The sequence below is a fragment of the Oratosquilla oratoria genome, chromosome 9 (genome assembly GCF_046742065.1).
Source record: "Oratosquilla oratoria isolate Oo_2021 chromosome 9, ASM4674206v1, whole genome shotgun sequence".
NCBI classification, from domain to species: domain Eukaryota; kingdom Metazoa; phylum Arthropoda; class Malacostraca; order Stomatopoda; family Squillidae; genus Oratosquilla; species Oratosquilla oratoria.
In genome coordinates, this window is record NC_134785.1 from 52331943 (window position 1) to 52357646 (window position 25704).

General features: G+C 38.9%; 3 protein-coding genes across 3 annotated transcripts in view; 1 reads left to right on the forward strand and 2 right to left on the reverse strand.

The window, feature by feature from the left end:
* The window catches only part of LOC143027934 (uncharacterized), a 41632-nt gene extending 34623 nt beyond the window's left edge, over positions 1-7009 (forward strand). Inside the window, exons 5-9 of the mRNA XM_076189579.1 lie at positions 683-787; positions 1375-1445; positions 3254-3333; positions 4526-4566; positions 6427-7009. Of these exons, the coding sequence (XP_076045694.1) occupies positions 683-787; positions 1375-1445; positions 3254-3333; positions 4526-4566; positions 6427-6619 (490 nt within the window). The 3' untranslated portion in view covers positions 6620-7009. The remainder of the gene's footprint in view (positions 1-682; positions 788-1374; positions 1446-3253; positions 3334-4525; positions 4567-6426) is intronic.
* Positions 7010-8631: 1622 nt separating this feature from the next.
* LOC143027935 (C-signal-like) lies at positions 8632-21643 on the reverse strand. Its single transcript, XM_076189580.1, has 7 exons — positions 21350-21643; positions 20978-21154; positions 16851-16912; positions 16554-16736; positions 15048-15219; positions 11745-11870; positions 8632-8909 (listed from the first exon to the last, which is right to left on the reverse strand). The coding sequence occupies exons 2-7, from the start codon at positions 21051-21053 to the stop codon at positions 8743-8745; spliced, it is 786 nt and encodes a 261-aa protein (XP_076045695.1). The 5' UTR covers positions 21054-21154; positions 21350-21643; the 3' UTR covers positions 8632-8742.
* LOC143028072 (uncharacterized) lies at positions 21475-25618 on the reverse strand. Its single transcript, XM_076189712.1, has 2 exons — positions 25527-25618; positions 21475-21790 (listed from the first exon to the last, which is right to left on the reverse strand). The coding sequence occupies exons 1-2, from the start codon at positions 25616-25618 to the stop codon at positions 21475-21477; spliced, it is 408 nt and encodes a 135-aa protein (XP_076045827.1).
* Between the last annotated feature and the right edge of the window lie 86 nt (positions 25619-25704).

Genomic DNA, 25704 nt, shown 5'->3' on the forward strand with positions numbered 1-25704 from the left:
TGCGGGCGTTTTGTATAATTACGGGGGTTGGAGGGTTGGGGTGTATAGCAACCCCCACTACCCAACTACCTCATGACTTACGGGGTTACAAGGCAGTCTGAGCTGAGCATAGTAGAGGCCTAGACGCCTATAGTTGCCTCTCTGTAACTATGGAGTCAAGTCTCCCAATAAATATCTGAATACACAACGCCTTTTCCAACACCCACACAACCTTAGAATAGTACAAAAATTCAGCATTTTTCCAAAAGTCATAACAAATGTACTTGGCATAACCCTGGAGTAATCAGCTGAAATGCATTTTACTGATAAGCTTGGCAATCACACATCTAATGTGTGTGATTAGTAGTAAAATGTGACATTTTTTTACTAATCATATACTTTACACTTTCAATCGGTGCTGGCGCTAAACAATGCTGGAGTAATCTACATGTCATTGGGGATGTTATCAATAAGATTTATGCCTAATCTGAATAACTTGATTAAACATATGCACAAAGTTCATGAAGTACACTACCACTTTGAAGTTGTACTTCAAAAACCTAAATTGTGAATACAACAGTCGTATCTTTCAAAAGGCCCCTCAAACAATGCCATCTAGTGCACAGTCTGGGTGGATAAAATTCGTATTGACATGCATCCTTAAAGCTGTGTTACTTACGAAACTAAACAATACTACTTGCAGGTTAGTGACAGCAGCCGATGTGAGGCAGAGGGCACGGGAACAACGCCGCCGCCAAAAAAGACGACATGAGGCTTCTGAGGTCGCGCATCATGTACAACGAATCAAGCAAGTTCATCTTTTGTACTGTCGTGGAAGTGGTTGACTGCAAGATTCACCTTGCTTTTGACCAAGCTATCACTGACCCACAGCCAGTTTTATTCTGACTAGCACCTAATGATCTTAAAAGTGAATGACATAATTTATACAACTGATAATGATTAAACAATCACTATTAGATCAGGTTTAGTTATATCTCAGACCTCTTCTTTCTTGCCCCAGGGCTAATAAGGGCAAGTTTTCTGAAATCTTGGATTAGTTCATTAGGTTTTTAGTATAAAAGGAAGGTTATAATTATACAGGGAAAGGTTGGAGTATGTAAAGTTAAGTTAAAATGCTTCCAAAGAATGGGTACAGGAAAAGAGAAAGACAAAACTTTATTAGGTATGCTGAACATACGGATCTTGTATGTGTATTTCCTCTATGCATGAACAAAAGAGTGACTATAACAATCTTACATACATCATATTTGCTCTTTTTATATTAGATGATTAAAGCATATACTTGATGTCTATTTCCCTGTCCGAAAAGTAAACTCTGTTAACATATTATTATTTCAACCAATACTATAAACTGAGAGTTGATCTTTATTCCAGATCTAATGAGAGCCTGAGGTCTTGGCGGGAGGAACTGCGCCAACGACAGCTGGAACGCTTTGGTTTGCCAGGTGTGTATAACCTCTCCACTCTTAGTATGGGATATTGACTACATATGTTTTATACAGTTGGTATTTATGGAATTTTAGTGACACCCCTATGGACCAGGTTTACACAATATTCTTTCTATGCCTGGAGACCTTCACTAGAGAGAGAGAGAGAGAGAGAGAGAGAGAGAGAGATTATCACTTTTGAATTTAATCTTTCCCATAATACTACATTTCTTAGATTTATCCTTAATCATTCCTGCGAATTCATTCTTCAGCGCGATATTGTCCCCAAGAATAGAAATACTGGTTAGTGGCATTGAAGTACAATTATCTTTCTCTATATTTATGAATCTCTAGCATACCCATACAATATTCTTACATTATATATGTTTTCAGTAATTATAGTCTAATATCAACAACAGCAGGTGGTATAGGAGAGTTAGATTGTTAGTCTCTCTTCAGAGGCTGGCTAAGCACTACCTCACCTTGTGGGCACCTCACGGTGCCCAATGGGATTGACTCCCACCAAGAGAAGTGGATGTTAAATGTAAGGTAGTGATTGACTGATTGACTGGCAGTACAGTCAGTCACTGTCATGACTTTCTCCTACTATCTAATGATAAATTTGTTCTTCCTTTTATTATAAAAAATCCCGCTGGTGGTGGTTTGTGACAGTAGGGGACAGGAGATGGCGATCTTTGAAAGCCTCTATTCACAATCCACATGAAGGTGGTGCAAACCTAGTGGTCACACAGTATTGTATTGGAATTTGAGCAGCAGTATAGTTCGCCAGATGCGTGCACGTCTAATCAACCCATTTTTGGATCCACCTTGTTCACCCCTTATGGCAAAAGGGCTGGGAAAAGTGCCTTAAATATAACCTGTCTTTCCTTCACATGGCTTGGAAACAGTGCCCAGTAAGGTGACTCAATCTGCAGCCATAATGAAACAATGTAAACAACAGATGAAGAAAGGGAACAGCAGCCCCTGCAGACCCAATAAAGGCATCCTTATGCACCGTGAGCAGAGGCGTATCTAATCGTCAAGGCCCACAGCTCGCTGACAAGGATCACAGCCAATGGGAAGGTGGCCAATCAGAAGGCTAGACGTTCCAACGGAACCTGTCCGTGATCCCACTCCGGGGTTTAAATTAAAAGGATGGTCTCTTGTTAACCGAAATCAGAAAAGCTTCACCAATCACTGCAGCAACAATTTGCCTCCAGTTCCAAGACCTCCCTCCTAGCATCGATCTAGAACCTTCAGCTCCAGATTCCAGGCACTCCATATTCTCGCCTGATTTGGTGATTAAAGAAATAAAGATCACTGTATTGATTTTTTTCCTTGGTTGTCCTTCATACCAGAACACTACAGGTTATCCTGAGAAGGTTGTCTGGTGGGGTGGTTACTGGAATTTGATATGTTCAAGCTAGGGAATTCTAGTATTTTGTTCCCTCTGGTCTACTGTTTGTGTGTTTACTCAGATTGGGTGGTGCACTTTCATGTTACCTACCAGTATGTAGTTTGTGGTTGAAAGAATGGAATTGGGGGATATAGAGCTGATGTGTAGTGGGTGGTACATAAATATTAGTGACATAAATGGTTTTCTTTATGGATTGTGGTTATTTTTGTTGTGTCCGTTAATGAGTGTATATATTTTGTTTTGTTGGGGAAAGTTATGTCCTTGTGTACTAGTGTTGTTAATCCACCCATGTGTTGGGTGGCATCTTCCCCGACTACTTTTCAATCAGTAAATGTAGATTGTTGTGATTTTAACTTTCTGTTTTAATGTTACCCCCTCCATGAATCTTAACAACTATTTTGATTTTCAGTTGCATCTTATCAAAGTTCTGTTGTTGATGCCCCCTTCGGTATAGATATGGACACACTACCAGCTCAACTTCATCATAAGGTGAGTTTGAAGGTGTTTGTGTTGCTGTCATGGTTGGTGTGTACAACACACAGGAGCAGGCAAATATCTAATCTACAAAAGGCTAAGATTCTGGCTGGTTGAATTATTCACTTTGTGTTTGTGTGTATATGATTGCCTGCACATAAGTGTTTTGTATGTGTACTTACTAATTGTAATATACAATGTTCTCTCATTTTTTACATTTCTTTGCCAAGTTGATTATATATATATATATATATAATACTGGTCATGTTGTTCAAGTAGCTTTGTACTATATAAATATTGATATGATGACATCATAGAGCCCCTGAATAGAATACACAGTGGTGGCCTGGTCTCCTCAGAAAATGATACCTATTCTAGCAAATAAACAGTATGAGAGAAATCAAATACATTAGATTCACCATCACTGAAAGAAAGAGGAGACACAGTCACGGTGTTCAAGATTTTAGTTTCTGTGAGCAGATTACTGTTTCGATGTATTCTGTTAATGTGTGTTGGTGGCATAATTGGAAGTGTACTGGTCTTGCACTTGCTTGGTTGTGGATTCGAATCCCGAATTTCACTATGATTTCCAGCAGTGACTGTTACCTGCCCCCACAACAGTCCAAGAACACAAGGCAAAGGTGGTTATAGCCACAGCTACGTGCCTCTTGACATAGTCTCTTCACCTTTGCCATCTTCTGTTAATATTCTCAGTGTTTTATCTTATATAATGTGTAAGTTGTCTATATTTCTTTTTTATTATTCCTATAGAAGGTAGTTAAATGTGGTTTTCAAGAAATGTTTGCATACTCTGATTAGTCTGGGGGATGAGGCATACTGAAACATTATAAGCTTTGACAGTCTACACCTGTAAACCTAGCCTTTATTATCTTCCACAACTCTGCTATAAGTCCGATATAATTTTGTTTGATATTGTGTTGTACTACTGTATATTACATCCATAATGCAACCAAATGTTAAATAGGCTTATATTTGGTGAGCTGCAACTCACTGTAAACCAAAATGACTCACTTGGCATAAACTTCACATTTTTGGCACTCAAAGTCTTCTATCAGTGATGCAGATATATTGAATGCAGGTGGAATTTATAAATATTTTTCCAGAAAAAGTGCATTCTATAGGCTGGCAAGTATAGTACACATTCCTGACATATGTAGAGTTCAAGTTTTTCTTTTGTCCCTTACAGATCCAAGAGAGAAGAAGAGACCATGGAAAGCAAAAACTTAGGTAAGTTCTTAGTCTGTATATCCATCATCTCCTCACTGAAATTCTTCTCCGCTTTCCCTCCCTCTCTCTCTCTATACAAGTATCTATATTGCCCTCTTTTCCTTGCATGGTCTCTTTGATTTTCTCTCTTTTCCTTTGCTCAAAGTCTCCTGTCTTAATTGTTCTGCTAGTTCATTATCTTGTTTTTTCCTTTCACTTACCCTTTACTATGGGGCTGTATGTTTTCAGTGAAACTCAGTATAACAGTTATCATTATATCCATGTATGAGATGGATGGATAGGGTTAAATGGGCTTTGAGCAAGAAGGGAATGACTGTTGAACAAGGAAGGGAGAAGGCAGGGGATAGGGGTGAGTGGAGAATGGCTGTGTATGGATGATACTTTGATGCAGCCCAAAGCAATTTCTCCCCATCATCTTTGTTTTCTGCATGAGGGGACAGAGAGGAGAGGTTGCCAATTAAGTGAAGTGGCCTTACTGTGGATGTACTGTGTCTTGCTGCATTGCTTCTGACCTAGGCAGTGGAGAGCAGACTGAGATGACCCTTCATCCATAAGGAGCTAAGATAAGAGGGAGACAAGGGTGGTGGATAGGAGTAGAGTGGATGAGTGGATGCATACCTTTGACTTGGCTACCTCCCATATATGGGGAAAGAAGGCCTTGGTATATAGATTGATATAAGCACCATGTGGAGTTTTGAAGGTTTCCTTGTTTTGGGTAAAAAAAAAAAAAAAAAAAAAAAAAAAAACATACATAAACCAAAGGCTTTTTCCCCCAACATAGAAACCACTCCCACCCATTCCATTTTCTATATATTCCACTCCCCTCCACCCTCCCTCTTATCTTGGCACCTCCTGGATGACGGGTCATCCCTGCATCCTGTCCACTGCCCTGGGTCAGAAGCAGTGTCGCAAGACACAGCACATCCACAGCAAGGCCACTTCATAAATTCGGCGACCCCCCCTCTCTGTCCCCTCCTGCAGAAAAGGAGAAGACGGGGAGAAATCCCTTTGGGCTGCGTACCACATCCACGCACAAACCTTAGGGTACTGGTTGGAAAACTCCCGGACCCTCTTATGCCTTTTCTTCTTATTTTAGGAATGTCCCCTTTTGGGGCTACAGGTAGTAGGACTCCTAATCCCATTCCCGTCCCGTTTTTTGTCGCCTTTTACGACTCAAGTGGAAAACATTGGTGGTAGCATTCTCTCCCCCCACCACAGGGTCGGCAAAAACAGGAAATGAATATTCAGAGAAATGGTACAGGACAGTAACAAGGGGTTGGGGGACAGCATAATGGAGGGATAGTCATAGTATCAAAGTGTCATAATTTCTTTATGTACAGAGTTTTCCTCTATCACAGACAAAATGATGTGTGGCTCTGGTCTGTAGGGGTGCCCAATATAGACCCTAAAGTATCAACTACATGCTACTTTGCCACAATAACATGCAGCCAATACCCCAGATGGGATATTGGCTGCATGTTTCTGAGAGTAAATGTTCTGTTAGTGTTGCTCTAATGCATCCAGCTATCATTCTTAAGGCTTTATTTTGTGTTGTTTTTAGGATGCCTGTTTTCTTAATTGTTGAATACTAAGTTGCATATGCACTGTTATGGTACATGTAGTACTTTGTAGAACTTTATTAGTCAATGCCCTTGATCCTGATATTTTTTCACCTACTACATTATTTCATCCAATCCAATAGTGTAACTCTTATTTATTCAGTAAACTCCAGTTTCCCCAGTAGTCAATTGTGAGTTATCTCACATAATCTTACACTTTCACTCCTCACTGTTATGCCTTATCATTTCTATTACTACTCTATAAATACATGCCATATTTATGCATTATCTAAATCAACAGCAGGAGTGACATCATCAAAACCATGAGCATGGAGCAGGTCAGTGTGGGCATGCGTGCATGTGTGGAGCAGCTCGAGTCTTCTTCTTCCTCTTCTTTGTCCTCCAACTCTGTAGCCCACGCAGCCACAATTGTTCGTCAGCTCCACCACTTACGACGTCAACTGCAGAGGCTCCGAGTGAATGCAGTCATATAAAGTCTCCTTTCTTTCCATTCACACTTACAAAGCTAAAATGTTTATTATGAGACGTCAACTACCATGATAATTATATATGGTGAGATTCTAGGTTGTATTAAAAAATTCCACTTCCCCTTAGCTTCTGAAACATTATGCTCAAAAAACATTATTTACAATAAATGTATGAATATATAACTCTTGATTCTAAGAAACAATATTCCTGCAAATAAATCTAAATACACCATTAATGGTAAACATTCTCTTGTTTTAGTATCTACACCTTAAATGAGTACAGAAAGTCCTCATTATACGGTACATATACGTTCCTGAAAACCTAACCGCAAATTTAAATTACCATATACCAAACCCATTATAACATGTAATAATAGGATATGGCAGACGTACCTTTTCCCTGCTCTTTCCTCTTCAAAATATCTAGCAGATACCATATCTGTAAATTTCCTTACCATAAATAGAATCGAGAGTAGTAATTACCAAACACTGAACTATGAATATACAGGATAAAGAATTACCGTATAAGGAGGACTCATTGTAGTACTAAACTATAGAAACTTCATGGTCAGTGAAAGCTCAAAACCAGTTATATGTAATACAAGATGAATTAGGATGAGGATGTTCACACACAGAATATAACCAACTAATAAAAAGTATAGTTCAAAAACAATTTCCAATATTAACAAAACAATATATGAACTAATTCCCATATTGTATGTGTAGTGTGTCAATTCTCAAATGGATGCAATTTCAAGCCAATAGATTTTCAAACCTCTCATTTACACACTTTATCGCTGTAGGAATATATATATATATATATATACATATATATATGATAAATTTCTTTTATTTTGCTCTTTTTTTATTCTATAATTATGAGTATGATTAAGTTAGATTTTTTATAAAAAGTGTACTACATACCACAACATATACCTTATTGTAGAAGAGAAATTACCAGATATTGTTTATGAATATGTAATTAAAACCTGAGATCATGGCAAAACACAAATTTGGAAGCTTTTAAGAAAATAGACTTGACTGTTCCATACTGAAGGGTATGTATCCTTTTATTCTGGCTGCTGACAAGCTACTTCACTTATCTCTCTCGCACTCCTCCAGAGCACTGAAGACTAATATCCTGATTTTGACTACCAAAAGGCTAATTCATTCATCTCTGAAGCACCTCTTAGGTAAAGAAAGGGTTTAATAAAAAAAAAAAGCTATTTTGGAAAGGAAATAAAGCAATGAATTATGACAGGGGTAAATAATCTAAGTGAACATGGCTATACTCAACACCATCTATGGGTTGTCCAGTAAACTAGTCTGGTGGCTACAAGAATTTCAAGTTCCTGGTTGTACATTTGTATGGATTATAAGAGCTTCCAGACCAACAGTGTAGAAGAATGCTGAGCCACATTTTTACTATCCTTTGTTTCTGCCATTCTTCTACAATCTCTCCTATACTACTCTCTTCTTTTGTGCTCCTGTGGTGAGGGATAAGAATGGCACCACCATGCTTGTTGTAAAAAGCAACTATATGGGGCAGAGTGAGAGGACTGGGGATCTTTTTTGTGTATTTCTTCCTTGAAAAGTCAGTAAAGGCTATTTGTATAAACATATGTATACCAAAAGGCCACTTCCTCCTAATAACGGGGGTGGCTGTATCTAAACTTATACTCTCTCTTCACTCATCTCACGCACATCGAAAAAAACATTTGTTGTCCTTCCATCTTGCTCATTTGTGGATGAAGAGTCATTCCTATCCCTTGCCCACTGCTCAGGTCAAAGGTAATGCAGCAAGACACAGCAATTTACCAACAGGATTTGACAGCCAAATCTGCTTCAATACATAGTGACTCCTCCTCACTTCATCGACTTAGTGTTTACAAAGAAGATAAGTAGAAAACCCTTTGGGCTACATCAGTATCTCATACAAGATTAAAACTCAGTTTTGTTGCCAATTTTTAAATAGTGCATGAAGATTACATAATGGATAAGAATTAAATCAATCAATTAGGTTTTGCATTTATTTTGTATACACAACCTACTAATGTACATGAAGGTTCATATAATCCTAAGGACTGTTTTTATCCCTGAGCTCTAAAATTGTGCAAAAATACCATACCTTAAAATGGAATTTCCTTCCCATCCCAACCATAATATCTTCCAGTTTCTGCACTTGAAAGTCCATCTATAATTCCCATAAGATATGATACAGACTGCTCTACAGAGAAGAGTTGACCAGCAGGTACATTTTTATGATATGGACGAGACAGACTAGTGTCAACAGTACCTGTAAAGTAAAAAATATTGGAATTCCCACTCATATAAACAATGGTGAAACAAATATATATATGAAAAAGGGCAGTTATTAAAAATTTGTTTATGCATAGAGCAAGAAAAACATCTACCATAACAAAATACACACACATATACATATACCAATATGCCTTTTCCCCTAGAAGGGGATTGTCCAAGTCAAAGCATGCACACATTGATCCCATAACCCATTTTTTGTCCTCATTTTAGCTCCTCATGGATATATGGCACTCTCTCTCTCTCCTGTCACAATGCTGGAGGCAAAGGCAATACAGCAAGACACACTAGCTCCACAGCAGGGTTTCAAAGCCAGAACTGGGGGCACAATTTTAGTCCCCCTAGGCATTTACTCGCTTCTCTCAATCTACATTCTACCTCCACCTCCACTCCTCCCTATCCTGCCATATTCGCATCCAAGTATCTAAAAATATCCACTTCCTCCAGTCTCTCTCCCTTAATACTTCCAGTCTGCTGCCAATTTTCTCCCCTTGTAAATCTCATTACCTTGCTTTTACCCACATTTATCTTCAACTTCCTTCTTTCACACACCTTCCCAAACTCTGTCACTAACTTCCTCAATCCCTCCTCTGATCCTGTTACAAGTGCAGTGTCATCAGCAAACAACAACTGGCTTATTTCCCACTTTTCTCCATTTTCTTTAACCATCTCCAATCCCTGACCCACTACCCTTGCATTTACCTATCACACCACCCAATCCATGTATAAATTGAACAGCCACATCCCTGAGAAAGTACCACCTTTACCTCAGACCACTCACTCTCTCTATTTCTAATCCTAACACAAGCTCTACTACTCTCGTAAAAACTCTTGACTGCTCTTAAGAGCTTTCCTCTTATCCCATATATCTGCAATACTTCCCACAGTGCCTTCCTGTCTACCCTGTCATAAGTCTTTTCCAGATCCATAAAAGCCCAAAAAACATCCTTCCCTTTTCCTAAAGCTTTCTCACATATCTTACCACAAAAATCTGATCTACACAACCCCTACCTGTTCTAAACCCACACTGTTCTTCACCAATTACTCCCTCTGTTCCTCTCCTAATCCTCTCAATCAAAACCCTCCCATAAGCCTTCCCAACTACATTTAACAAGCTGATCCCTCTGAAACTACTACACTCACACTTGTCCCCTTTTCCCTTGTAGAGTGGAAATGTACAGGCACTCTACCCTCCCTTCAGCAAACATTAAATAACCTTACCAGCCATTCCACCATCACTGTACCTCCTTTTTTCAGACATTCTGCATGACATCTATCCAACCCAGGTGCCTTACCTGCTCTCATCATCTTAACAACTGCTTCACTTCATCTTTCATTATTTCTTTTCTATTCTCCTCACTCATTTTCTTAGAGCTTCCCATTGCAACTACCTTTCCCTCCCTATCCTCCTTCACATATAGCAACTCCCTAAAATACTCTGCCCATCTTCCTCTTACTGCCTTCTCTTCCATTATCATCTCTCCATCTGCACCTTTTACCTTTTCTTATCTACTTGATTTGCCTCCTCTTCCTCTCTTAATTTCTTTCCAAAACATTTTTTTATTACTTTCAATTTTTTTTGTCATACTCTTACCCCATTTTACATCTCTCCTCTTTGCCTCCTTTATCTTATGCTTTACTTCTCTTTTCTTTGTACCTCTCATATGGTTCCCTCATCCTATTATGTTACCAATCTGTGAAAGCTTGCTTCTTCTCTTCTACAACTTTTTTTGTTTCCTCATCCCACCACTCACTACCCTTCCTTTATTTCCTCTCATCCTCCTTGTTCCACACACCATCTTTGCACACCTTGTGACTCCCTCCTTGAACCATCCCCATTCCTCCTCCACTCCTAGTTCTACTCTATCCTTCACTCCCTCCCACTCCTCTCTCAGCTTCTTGTACTCTTTCTCCTTTTCCTTCTCATTTAAGCAGCTCACTCCTAGCACCTCCCTATCTTCTGTCCTTTTCTTCTTTCTCCATCTACCCTCCACTCTCTACTTACCTTTCACCAAAAAATTATCTCATATTCTCCCACTCTCTCCCCTTACATGTACATCCTCAACTCTTCCTACTATACTCCTGGTTACCACTATATAGTCCACTAATGCTCTACCACCCTTCCATCCACCACCCTCTCCCATGTGTACTTATGCTTGACTTTCTTCCTAAACACTGTATTTGCTATCATCAACTCTCTAGATGCATCTCCACCATTAACTCTCCACTCCACCTATTGGTTCATTTCCTACCCTAGCATTAAGGTCTCCCAATACCACTACACTGAAATGTCTCCCTAATCTCTCTATGCACTCATTTAAATCCATCAAAAAGCCTCCATTTCCTCTATACTCTTCTCACTACCAGGCCCATATGCACTAACATAAGAGTGAGGATTTTTATAGAAAAAAAAAAAAGTCAGTATAGGTGTATGGAGCCTTGGAATGGCTTGTGATAAAACTATGTTCAACAAAACTAGATTCAGCATACTTTTCTCCTGTCTGGCAAGTGAGAGTGATGCCTGCCAATGACTTGTATATATGTAAAAAAAAAAAAAAAAAAAAAAAAAAAAAAAAAAAAAAAAAAAAAAAAAAAAAAAAAAAAAAAAAAAAAAAAAAAAAAAAAAAATATATATATATATATATATATATATATATATATATATATATATATATACACATATATATACATGGAAAATTTGGGGGAATACACAAACTGAATGCCATTCCTTGAATAAAATCTATAGAAAATTAACAAATATATAAAATTGTACTGTCAAAAAGGATGGCCACTGTAAATGAACAAGCCTTACCAGGATGAAGGGCTACACAGATGACTTTCTTCCGACCTCGCCCCAATTCAATGCTGAGGTTTCTTGTAACCATATTTAGGGCTGTTTTTGACACTCGGTAACTATACCATCCCCCTAAGCGGTTATCTGCAAAAGAGCAAATCAAGTATGAGAGGGTCACTTACACAACATAGGTTATTCTTGCCATAATGTTAGATTTGTAAGATGCTAGTAGATACGTGGGTAGAAAGAGGGGTAGATGATGAGTGTTATATTTTTATGAGTTGGGTATTTACAAACACAATACCCAAAGGTGGGAAGGGAAGGAGTTGCATAAGTTTGCTCTCATTGTTATATCTATAATGGCCAGGGGCCTGATACCCATAGCTGACTGTGTAACCTAAGTGAGATATGCAGAGGTTTGAGATTGCTTAAGTAAACAATATTGCATGTAGACTTGCACAATGAATCTGATTGGGGAAAGGGTGGAGGAGAAAATTCAATTGGTTCACAGTTGTAGGATCATACCCTTTGTGAAGGATTTTAAATATAAAGTTAAAGATCATTGGACTAAAGAAATCACTACATCACTGTAAAGCTCACCTAGGACCTTGCTTGCATTTTCTTTGGGGATTCCTTGAGTGTAACTCAGGAAAGCAAGTTGTAATATATTTTGGAAAAAAAGTCACAATTTTAATTTAACCTCGATTGAAGACTATAACTGAAGGAAAAGAACTTTAATTAACAGTGGATGATTGGAGGCACAGGGCCTACCAACTAAAATTGTGATTGACTAACAAAACAGTGGAAACAAAGACACTGGTGAAAGGTGGGAGAAAGTAAAAAGGAGGTTGAAAGATTCTTAACCACTTATAAACATACATGTCCCCTAATCTTAATGAATTTGTGTGGCATTAACAAGAATAAAATATGTGGAATATGTCACCATATCAAACGGGTTCATTAAGATAGTCTGAATCTCTTTGTTAAGGTGAAGGCCATCATATTGGACAAAGTGTCTGGCAACCACAATGGAAAACATAGGAGAACACACACCCCCCAAGAAACTTCAAAGTAATACCCAAATACCTATATCACACATAAATACTCTATTCTCTTCCTCCACAAACACCAGACACCAGGCTCCAGAAGTATATCCATAATCATATCACTCACTGGTTCATTAATAAACTGAAAGACAATACATTGCTGCATGCCAGAACCCCTGATATTCATCCCTCTGAATCCTCTCTACCCTGAAAGGACAGAGTCCACCTGGCCAGACTGCGATGTGGACACCATCCAACCCTTCTAATCTACCAGAATAGGCTGGATGACTGCATTCCAGACAACTATCCTGGATGTAACACTTCACCCCATACAACACATTATGGAAGACTGCATGGTACATAATCATATATGCCAACAACACAATATACACTCTATAAAGAATTTGTAGTTCCTCAGACTGCTTGGCCAGACAGTTTATGGAATAACAACAACAATGCAGAGTTCACAGTAAAGAGAGGTTTAAGTACCATTAGTGAATGTCCACTTACAAACTGTGAGTATACACTTATGGTAAGTATATATAATCTTTAAAATATATTACAGAATTCAATTAACTTGACAAAACCTCAGACATCATATACATAGCCTAAAAGATACTAGGTTCTATTAGCTTCTAGCAGAGCTTTATTCCAAGACTTCATCAGTCCCGTTATTTGGGATTTCAGCTTGTAGCTGACAAATCTTCTGATGCAGTGGTATTTTGGTGGCACACTAACCAATGGTCTTTACTGTTTATGGATTATATGGATGGTATACATGTTTACACTGAACCAACCATGGCTCTGGTTTCATGCAAGCAACATAAATGTACATACATACATATACCAAAGGCTTTTTCCCCCTTCTAAGGGAGGTAGCCAAAAAACAAAGGCATAAAAACAACTCCCACCCATTCCATCCCTACCATACTCCACTCTCCTCCACCCTACTTCCCAGTACATGAATGTAATATTTCTTAATTAGTCACTGTTTCAAGAGTATGGTGTTTTCATACCTATCAAGAACAGGATTTATATCTTAGAATATTGAGGACAAGATAACCCTTTAGAAAAGGACCGCAATACTACTAGAGTTAAAATATTTTTCACTATAAATGAGAACAACATGAGGACAAAATTTGTTGAAATATACAGAGTATGTACAAATAAATTCACATAAAAAGTATATATAAAAAATAATAATAATAAATTACAAGTGTAGGAAAGATCAAGAAAATACATAATTCCATGTAAATTATACATAGTATAATGGCAAAGTTAGTTACCTCCTTTGTACAGGGGAAAAAACCTTTGGTATATGTATGTAATGGCAAAGTAAACTGATAGGGGATCTTTTCTGATCCAAATATTCTTTAGCTTTTCTTCTCATGCTAACTTCCAAGGCTTGCTGATTACTTTGTTGGGCATGGTTTGTGACTTTAGTTTTATTGCGTGTGTACCATTTCTCTATACTGACCTAACCTATACATGACATCCATCTGGTATGTTACATCCAAGTCTTTCCCTGGAGTTACTGAGGTAATTTCTCTAATAACTTCCATGAGGTGATGTGTTCTTCACAGCAGCCAAAGAGTAAGACACATCTTGACTTATCAAATATACCTCTAACGAGAGATTCTCTTTTTCTTATAACCTTGACTATTCCTTCTTTTAGGCTATCTCTTCCTTGTAGTTCCATGATGTCTTTAAGGTTTACTCTATCTTTCCTATCCTCATCTGTTGTTGGCCTATCCTCTTTTTCCTCCATGGTATTGAGATTTTATCTCATTTATCAAAGTTTCATTTCCCCTTCTCAATTCATCAATCTCCGCTTTCTGAGCCAGATTTATTATTTTTCTTGCTCAAGTTTTTGCTCAAGATTGTGCAATCCAGCCTTATGTGAGGAAATTAAATCTCTAAATCTTTTCAATCCTGTTAGAATTTCACTTACCTCTATGGTAGAGTATCCAACTCGTAACTTATCTTTTTTCTCAAATTCATTCCCTACACTACATTGTTCAAGTTTTTTAATGAACTTACACCATGTATCATGGAAGTGACTACATCGGGTGGAACATGGGAACTAGGGACCTTTTCTTTTTATAATTTTTTCCCACACAAAGTCAAAGTAAAAAGTATACTTTGACCTAGCCCCTCCCCTATGAAAGGGATGGAGTAAATGTATTATGAAATATAAATAATGTTCTCAAAAACACAAGAGGGTAGGCACATTTTATACTACCCATTTTAACAACTTCAAACAATCATCACTTACCACCAATTGATGCAACACGTGCAGACATGTTAACCAATATGCCAGCATGTGCTTTCCTGGGATCTGATGATTTTTTGCCTATTGTTCCACCACCAGCCATTAATAGGGGGCCAAAGTATTTTGCCATCATTAATGGTCCAAGAGTATTCACACGTAATGTGTCCTCAAGCCCCTGCAAAATACAAGAATATTTTAATCTATCAATCAATCACTGCCTCGAGTTATACTAAGTGGAAAATCCATAGTGTCTGGCAATGGCTCTCTGAACCTTCCACAGATCTCTCTGGGAAGAAACTTTGAATTATTGTCTGTGTTTTACCAGTGTGGGACTGCTTCTATGTCACCAACTCAAAGAGGCAGGAAGAGAAGAGCAGTCACTAGTTGTTTGCTCCGTATGTGTGAAAAAGTGTAGGAAATACAACTGAAGTTTATAGAGATCTTGGACCTTGTCCAGAGACCAAGTGTCAGCCTCACAGGGCTGTACCTCCTGATGGAGGTGAGAGGGTTGACAGGACCACCACTTGCAGGTTCCCAACCATACAACACGGTGCCAGTGACAAGTGCCACTTTGTTAAATATATGAACCTAACTTATCTCTATTTGCCTGGCTTCACACAATTTACTCACTCCTTTATTTTTGTGTGAAGAAGGCTCACAAATTGCCAATCTCTAGATATCTAACACAAAGAGGAATCTAATTAACAAAAGTGATGACTCTACTTTGTGTCATCATCTTGTTTACGTGCCCTCTGACCTCTGAGGGCAGGAGGCCCCAGTTGTGTAGTCCTCCGTTGTCGGCTTGACAAGCTCCTGTAGCTGGACAATCTACGCAAGTTACTCATGTCTACAATCAAACATCTTACTAACTGCATCTTCAGTAATTCAACATTTCATTCAGTTTACTTAGAAGTCAGGCACCTGTGGCCCTAGCTAAGATGTGGTTTGGTGCCATACCTGCACCCTTTGTGTCACTGACACCTGGATCCTTTGTGTCAATGATGTGTCATGGAACATGACAGTCCTACACTTATAGAGTTCAGATAACAGTCTAAAGTTTCTTCCTGGAGAGATCTATGGAAAGGCCAAGGACTGCAGCTAGCCACTGTGGGGCTGCATGTTTCAAATTAGTGAAAAGGGTGATCTTGTGAGATGGACATCCGAATCACTTCCATTCCACCTTTCTTTAAAACATATCAACATCTTAACCTCTGTCTCAAGGTGCAGCCCCAAGGAGGAGACACCTAATCTCTGGACTGGAACCGAGATCTCTAAATCAATTTTTTCCTCTCTCCTGTTACATGTAAAGAAAACTGACAATTGGTAGCTGCTCCCTTCCTCTTAAAAGACAGTGATGAAAACAGATCCATATTAATACAAAACATACAATAGTCCAACAAGGGCTGTTGCTGGTAACTGCGGGGTTGCAACTTCTTGGTTATCAAATTTGAGGCAGCAATAACCCAACAATTAAAAATACCACTATTCTACTAAATTGAATAATCTTACCTTAAAACTGACATCCTTGAGACTGGTTTCACCACGTCCAGAAGGATGCAAAATCCCACTACTGTTTATCAGTAAATCTAGCTTGCCACCATGACACTTGCTCACATATTTTGCTGCTTCCTGGATATCACTCTCTGATGTAACATCCAATTTGACAATATCCACTTGATTTTCATATTCACTCTGATGAAAAATAAGTTCAACTATGAATAAGACAGGAAATAAAATCACAGCTGTATAGAACTTGTTATCTCTATTTCATAAAACAGTCTTTGTTATCAGTTCTCTTTTACAAACTTTGAGCTTCTGAAGGTCCTCCGCCTGACTGGGTGCACGGCAGCAAGCAATAACGTTGGTACCTAAAAACAAGCAACAAATCAGCAGAATGAAAGATTTTTATTAACATTATTATAACCTCTGATAATCATCATATATATACTTTGGGTATCACTTATCAACACACTGAGAAGTTACGGATGGTTTCTCTACAAGGCAAAAAAGCTTAGCCAAATATTTTTCTTGTGTATTACAACTGTTCTAAGTCACTTGCTGTCCTTCTGTTATATAAGGAATGATATAATACATGTGTTCATTTGTGTGGTGTGTGGATTTACCTAGTTGCAGTATAAAGGAAGGGAGCTATGCATGTCAGTCATCTGTTATTCTTCAACTATCATACCTGTTAATTCATGGATGGTTCTAACTTGTGTTATACCTTCCCAAGGGTATTCCAGGAGTTTTAGTACTTATGGAATATATATATTTTTTTCTTCTCCTTTTTGCCACAAATGAACCATGTAGGGGTTACAATCCCCATTCCTATTCCGGCTGCCTACAATCTTAGGGACACTTGGAAAATTGAGAATTTTGGATGGGGAGCAGATATTATACTGATACTGTTTAAATTTGATTGGTTGAGTTAGGTTACAATTCTTTGCTGTAATCTTCTAAATTTCAAGTTCTTACACTTTCACTAACAGAAATCTATATTTTATTTTAATAGTTTGTACTATTTCTCATTAGCATTTTGTTCCTTACCAAGATGTAGGAAGGTAGGATAGGATTGTTAATAATAAATGGCTCATATAGCATTAGAAAATTAAATATTAATTTTGCAAAATAAAATAGGTAAGGGAGTTGTTGTTGTTGTTGTTGTTGTCGTTCCCTAGACTGTCTGTCCGAGCAGTCCCGTCTCCCCAAGGAAGGCCACAGCCGAAACTGGGTTTTCCCACAAATCCTTTATAGAGTGTATGTTGTGTTGTTTGCGTGCATGATTGTGTATAATGCAGTCTTCCATTATGTGTTGTATGGTATGGGGTGAAGTGTTACATCCTGGGCAGCTGTTCACAACACGGTCGTCCAGCCTCTTCTGGTAGCTTAGAAGTGCTGGGTGGTGACCGCATCGCAGTCTGGCCAAGTGGACTCTGTCCTTACGTGGGAGAGAGGATTCAGAAGGGTGGATATCAGGGGGTCTGGCATGCAGCAGTGTGTTGTCTTTCAGTGTGTTAATGGAGCGGTGAGTGATATGATTATGAATATGTTTCCGGAGGCTGGTATTTGGTGGTTGTGGAGGAAGAGAAGAGAGTATCTGTGTGTAATAAAGGTCTTTGGGTGTAGTTTTAATGTTTCTTGGTGTGTGTGGGTGTTCTGCTATGTAGTGTAGCGGGTGTGATGTGTTTGTGGTGGCTGCAGCAAGTGTTTGTGTGCCTCTCATGTCGAGGTGGTCCTTGACTTTGAGGACTTTTGTTTCATGGTGTAAATGGTCTGTAGGTGATGTATTTGTGCAGCCTGTAATTGTTTTTAGGGCTTTGTTTTGTATGATTTGAAGGGTGTTGTGGTGTGTCTCACTGAGATTAGGAGCCCATGCAGGACTCGCATAATTCATCACTGAGCGTATGCATTGTTTGTATATTGTTATATTAGTTTCTTTGTTTTGTCCAAATGTTGTTCCAGTGATTGACTTAAGTGCGTTAAGTCTAGGTGTGCATTTGTTTTTTATGTTTGTGAGGTGTTGTTTGAAAGACATGGATGTATCGTATGTTACACCAAGAATTTTCGGTGTGTTTGTGTGTGGTATTAGAGTGTTGTTGATGTAGAGATGAGGTATGTATTTGTGTTCTTTTGTCCAGTTGGTGAGAAGTGTTGCTGTAGATTTGGTTGGAGCTATTTTGAGTCTGTTTGTGATGAACCATGTGTTGAGTGTGTCAAGGTAAGGCTGGATTATTTCTGCAGTTTTGTCTGTGTTACGATGTGTGCATGTGATTGTTATGTCGTCTGCGTAGGAAGAGATTTGTATTTCTGAGGTGTCTGGCGTGGGTAAGTCATGCATGTATAGATTAAATAATGTGGGGGATAGAACCGAGCCCTGTGGTACTCCGTTCTTAATGTTTCTGATGTGCGATGATTGGCCATTATATGACACATGAGCATTCCTGCCTGCCAGATAATTGGCCAGCCATCTTTTGGTGTTATTGTGCATGTCTGTGTTATATATTTTATTTGTTAGGTTGTGGCGGGGGATAGCATCAAAAGCTTTACTAATGTCCAATGTTATAAGAAGTGTTCTGTGGTGGGGCCTATCTGAATTGATGCCATCTAAAATTCTTTGTGTGAGGTTTGTCAGAAGAGTGTTTGTGGAGTGTAGTGGCCTAAAACCGTGTTGTGAGTCAGCACGGGGAATATATGGTGTGTCTAGGTTAAGTATTCGGCGTTCAATGACAATGGAAAGGGAGTTGGGAGATAGGGTTGATGAAAGAGTATTAGGATGGTTTGGACAAATGGAAAGAGTGAGTGAAGAAAGACTAGTAAAAGAGGTATGGTAGGCAGATGTGGAGGGAGTGAACATGAGGGGATGTCCTAGGATGAGATGTATGGATGGGGTGACGGGGGTTTTGGGGAAGAGGGGAATGTCTGTTGAGGAAGGACGGGAGAGGATAGAAGACAGGGGTGAATGGAGAATAGTTGTATGTGGATGATGCTGTGATACATGAGGTGGAATGGGTGGGGGGATGGGGGGTTAGGAAGTATGTGTGAGAAAAATTTGATGCAGCCCAAAGGGATTTCTCCCTGTCTTCTCCTTTTCTGCATGGGGGGACAGAGAGGGGGGGGAACGCCAATTTAATGAAGTGGCCTTGCTGTGGATGTGCTGTGTCTTGCGACACTGCCTCTGACCCAGGGCAGTGGACAAGGTGCAGGGATGACCTGTCATCCAGGAGGTGCTAAGATAAGAGGGAGGGTGGAGTGTATTTAGGGATGGAATGGGTGGGAATGGTTTTATGCCTTTTTCTTTTTGGCTACCTCCCTTGTATGGGGGAAAAAGCCTTGGTATATGTATGTATGTATGTATAATACATGAACGTAATATGCGATTTTCTTGGCGGAAAAAAAAACTGACCTTTAAAGGTCAGATATCAAGACTTCAATAACTTTTTGTATTTACAGTTTAATGTACATAAAAAAACATACTGACAGTATTCTATATAATTCCACCATCTACATCTTATCAAATTTGGCAAAAATCAGTTTTATCTTCATTTCATTGCGTCGTCTGCTATTCGAAACATTCCGCCCGTGCGCTTCGGGAAAGGTTCGGGGAATTCCGCGTTCGTGACGTCACAGTTGCCAAACAAACAATATTGTTATTCTGAATATCTAGACTTCGGAAAAGTGGTATGCGAGGCGCAATTAAAAGTGAATTTTCTGAATAAATTCTTCTGTAATAGGTAAAAACTTTATTTGTATGCTTTTAAAAAGTACTTTTTCGATTATTTTTAGTGAATGGTATATCTGTTGATATCTGACCTTTAAATGTGCCGCTCCCGGGCTTATGCCCGCCCCCCTCCACCTGGTGAGGGCCCTGGGAGTATCATTCAACCGCCGCAACTTCGTTCGATAAATCGATTTTAGCAACTTTTTTTTTGTTATTGATTTCCGATAAGAAAATCGCATATTACATTGATGCATTACAATTCACAAAATTAATAATCAATTTTCTACTATATCGCGTAGGTGTGCACTTCTAAAAATTTACCAAAAATATCGATTTTGCCGTGTCTTCGACGAGGTGGGGTACCATTTCGAATTGCTGAATCACGTAACTAATTTCGAAAATTGAAAGGCACGCTTTCCAATACACTCCATAATTTTTTTTATGTTTCACTGACAGCGGCACTTCGGGTACCGTTGATTAAAGTTCACTAGAAATATATCACATTGGTTTTCTAAGAAGAAAAAATAGAAACCATTTTTATCTTTGCACACGAAGGGTCACTGTTGTATGGAGAGAACTACTTAAAAGCCCATAATTTCAACTTTGGGATGAAGATAAGGAATTGCATAACCCTGTTCACCCTTACACAACTGCATCCACCAGTATTTTCTTTTTCGTTTTTACTGTGCAGCATAGTGAAGAGCACTCAATTTACCTTTCTGTATCAAATGACGGCAGAACTGAAGTCCAATTCCTCTACTTGCGCCTTGTATCACCACGTTTGTTGTCATACTTGTCAAAGTTGAGGCAAAGTTTTCTGCAGAGAATTTAGGCGATGCTGCTAATGGAGAAGTCTGGTGCTTTTACATCTTCCTTATTTTCTCTTAATGTTCTTAAAAGAAAACGTTTGATTTAGGATAGACTATTCTAGTTTGGCTTGAAATATGGCTTCCTGATTGACTAATTTATTGTGTTAAATATTGCGTGGACAAAGTTGCCTGAGTTTATTCTAGTTAAGCCTTTTACTTGGGCTCTGACGTCATTGCAGGTTTCGTTAGTTTAGAAGAGGGAATGAAGACATACTCACAGATAATTCCCCGGAAGATGCCCAATTAAAGGGCCTGTGGCTCCGGTATAGTAGCCAGGACACTGTAGCTGGCGGTTGCGCGCTGTATTAATTTTTTCTTTATAAGTGAATTTTTGTTCCTGACCTTACCAATACTTATCAAGTCTGGTTTCAAACTGTGCAACTGTCTTGGAGCCCACTACCCTATCTGGCGGACTGTTCCAGACACTAACCACTCGCTTCGAGAAGGAGTACTTGCGACCATTCAGTCTGGCTCTGGTCTTGAATATTTTCTTTTCATGTCCTCTCGTCACACTGTCTTCTCTCATCCTGAAGAGACCCTCGGTACATTCCTTATCATACTTGTTGGTAACAACCTTAAAAAATTTAATTTGATCTCCTCTGGATCTCCTGTACGTCAGGGTAGGCAGTGCCAGATCTAGTTTCTTCAGCCTTAGTGAACTATTAATAAAATAAAATATTGTAAGAACTTTATTCATGATTTGTGATACTCAAGGAAAATATATATATTTTTTAAATACCTGTATGTTAGAGAACTTTTGTAAGACTGCATTGTTGTTATTAAAAAAAAAAAAAAATAAAGAGATGAGTTTAATTGCCGGCCCCCGAGAAAAAAGTTGGGTTTTTCAGAAGTGCTCATAAACAGAGCACATATTGTGTGGGCATTGATGTGCTAACAATTTTGTGACCACAATTTCTTTAGATTTTAGATATAAGGTAAATCTCCAGAAGTGCACACCTAAACGATATATCAATAAAATATTTACATTCATTTTGTTAATTATGATACATCAACGTAATATATATTTTAAACGGGGGAAATCAATAAAGAAAAGTTGCAAAAACCGATACACAAACTACAACTCTGACATCACTGAGTTTCGATACACCACGTTTTCCCCCCCGAAGACTAACGGAAGTAATCTCAAATTGGTCTAACCTAACCTCTTACGTGATATGCATTTAACATCCCTAAAGATCGCGAGACTAGACTTGACCAATTTATTAGACTTTCGTTAGTTCATCTTCGACAATTTACAAAAAACATGGCGGTCGAAGCTTGCCGGCGTCCGCTACATGTATCGTTTTTAGCAACTTTTGTTATTTACATCTGCCACTAAAATGTATATTACGTTCACTTTTAATTGACAAAATTAATATCTAATTTCTTAATATATCACTTGGGTGTGCACTTCTGGAGTAATACCATGTATATATATATATATATATATATATATATATATATATATATATATATATATATATATATATATATATATATATATATATATACATATATATATATATATATAATATATATATATATATATATATATATATATATATATATATATATATATATATATATATATATAATGTGCCAACCATAGTGCACTTTAATTCGAAGCTATCAACAAAGGAAGAACCGTGGAGGCACATGCAGAAGTTGAAACGTGGTACGCCCGAGGACTCAAACTAAGGACAGCACGTGACCAGTACTTGTGGTGACTTGACCACTACACCATCAAGAGAGGTATAGGTTGAGCGCAACTGTTCTTACATATTTGAATGCTCGAGTTACATACACATACACGAAAGTTTGCGTTCAACCCATCTCCACTATGATAATACAATTGACAAGTATACGAACGCGGGAAAGTATATGTACAACACTGAATGGGTCCCAGTGACTAGAGATACATTTTTATAAACCACAGTGCACTTTAATTCTAAGCCATCAACATCGGAAGAACCGTGGAGGCACATGCAGAAATTGAAACGTGTATATATATATATATATATATATATATGTGTGTGTGTGTGTGTGTGTAAGATTTTGTTGATCACCTGGTTTCTGTGGAAATTCCATTCCTTCGGCTGCGTCTGCTTCACTCTATGATCCCCCTTCGTTTGCACCACACATCTATCACTAATTATCCTAGCTTACCTAACACCGTTGCCTATATTAGTAAACATAATCCTAGTACAGTTCCACTTGCTTCCCCTCATTTCACACGCACACACACACACACGACTCGGTGGCGCGGTTGGTAGAGTCCCCGACTGTCACTATGGTCTGGCTTCGAATCCTGCCCAGGGCTGGAATAATTTCAGTATCGCTGCGCTTCGAGTCGTTACTCCAATTCTCGTGGGCGGAGAGTTGGGTGTGTGTGTGCATGTAAGGTCACAGCATTACCCATAGATTGGTCATACGAGCTCTGAGCTCTCTTCCGTGAGGGAAATGGCTGTCGGTCACGAGTCCAACACGTGATCCAAAGACCGTGGTGAAGGTGTCGACCGGTGTCGCGTAAGAGCGGCACTCCTGCCCCACTACGACCTTTCTGACCCCGCGCCGGGGGTGCCAACTGTACACTCCCGTCTCTACCACTGTCACACCACAATATACATATATGATGGTTTTTATGACAGTCGCATGTAGGATTCGAACCCACTGCTTTCGGTCACCATAAGATTACCTTCACAGAGCCATCTTACGGTGACCGATTTATCCATCTCATCCTTGGTCACCCCCTCATGTTCACTCCTTCCACCTCTGCCATCCACACTTCTTTTACTAATCTTTCTTCACTCATTCTTTCCTTGTGTCCAAACCATCCCAATACTCTTTCATCAACCCTATCTCCCAACCCTTTCCAGCCTCCTCATTTCTCACTCTATCCAGCCCAGTAACTCCTACCATACTTCTCAAACATTTCATCTCAACACATTCAAACTCCTCTTCCTATCTTATGTTCCATGTTTTTGCCCCTTATAGAGCTGCTGGCACAATCACTCCTTCATAAAATTTCCATTTAGCATCCATTCCCAAATGTCTATTTCTCATTACACTTTTTAATCCACCAAGGCATATACTTGCTTCACTCAATCTACAGTATACCTCCACTCCTCCCTTTTCTCCACATTTGCACCCAAGTATCAAAAACTATCCACATCCTCCAGTCTATCTCCCTTTTCTCCACATTTGCACCCAAGTATCTAAAACTATCCACATCCTCCAGTCTATCTCCCTTTTCTCCACATTTGCACCCAAGTATCTAAAACTATCCACATCCTCCAGTCTATCTCCCTTTTGTCCACATTTGCACCCAAGTATCTAAAACTATCCACATCCTCCAGTCTATCTCCCTAACTTTTCACCTCCAATTTGCTACCACACACACATCACAATATATATATACATATATGTATGTATATGGTATGTGTGTATATATGTGTGTGTATATATTATATACGTATATATATATATACCAACTCCTTTTTCTCATTTACATGGGAGGTGGCCAAAGTCAAAGGCACAAACCCACTCCAACCCATTTCATCCCCACATACTCCTCTCTCATTCGGCGACCACCCCCCTCCATCCCCTCATGCATCACCTTACTTTTATCCACATTTATCTTCAACTTCTTTCACACACCTCAAACTCTGTCACTAACTTCCTTAATCCCTCCTTTGATCCTGCTACAAGCACACTGTCATCAGCAAACAACTCTCCTACTTTTTCTCAATATTCTTTAATCATCTTCATTCCCCGACCCATTACCCTTGCTACCTCTCGCACCACCCCATCCATGTATAAATTGAATAGCCAAGGTGACATTACACATCCCTGGCAGTCCCACCTTTACCTCAAACTACTCACTCTCTCCATTTCTAATTCTAACACATGCTCTACTACTCTCGTAAAAGCTATCGACTATCTTTAACAGATTTCCTCCGATCCCATATATCTGCAATATCTCCCACAGTGCCTTCCTGTCTACCTTGTCATAAGTCTTTTCCAAATCCATAAAAGCCCAAAGACATATTTACCTTTTCCTAGTTTTCTCACATAACTGCCTTACCACAAAAATCGGATCCACGTGTCCCCTACCTGTCCTAAACCCACACTCTTACCAATTACTCCCTCTGTTTTTCCTAATCCTCTCAATCAAAACCCTCCCATAAGTCTTTCCAAATACATTCAACAAACTGATCCCTCTGAAACTACTACACTCACACTTGTTCCATTTTCCCTTGTAAAGTGGAACTATACAGGCACTGCTCTAGTCCTCTGGTACTCTACCCTCTTTTAGGCAAACATTAAACCTCACCATCACTGTACCTTCCTTCTTTAGACACTCAGCATGGCACCCAGACAACCCAGGTGCCTTACCTGCTCTCATCATTTTGATCTGACAATCCCCTGAAAGTAATTATGTCCATAACTCCTCTAATCCTCCTTTTGGGTACTGCTTCATAGTCCATTAATGCAATGCCATTACAGAATAAAGTATTACAATATGAAAATATCTTTATCTCCTTGATAACAATGATTTGAAATGGCTACCATA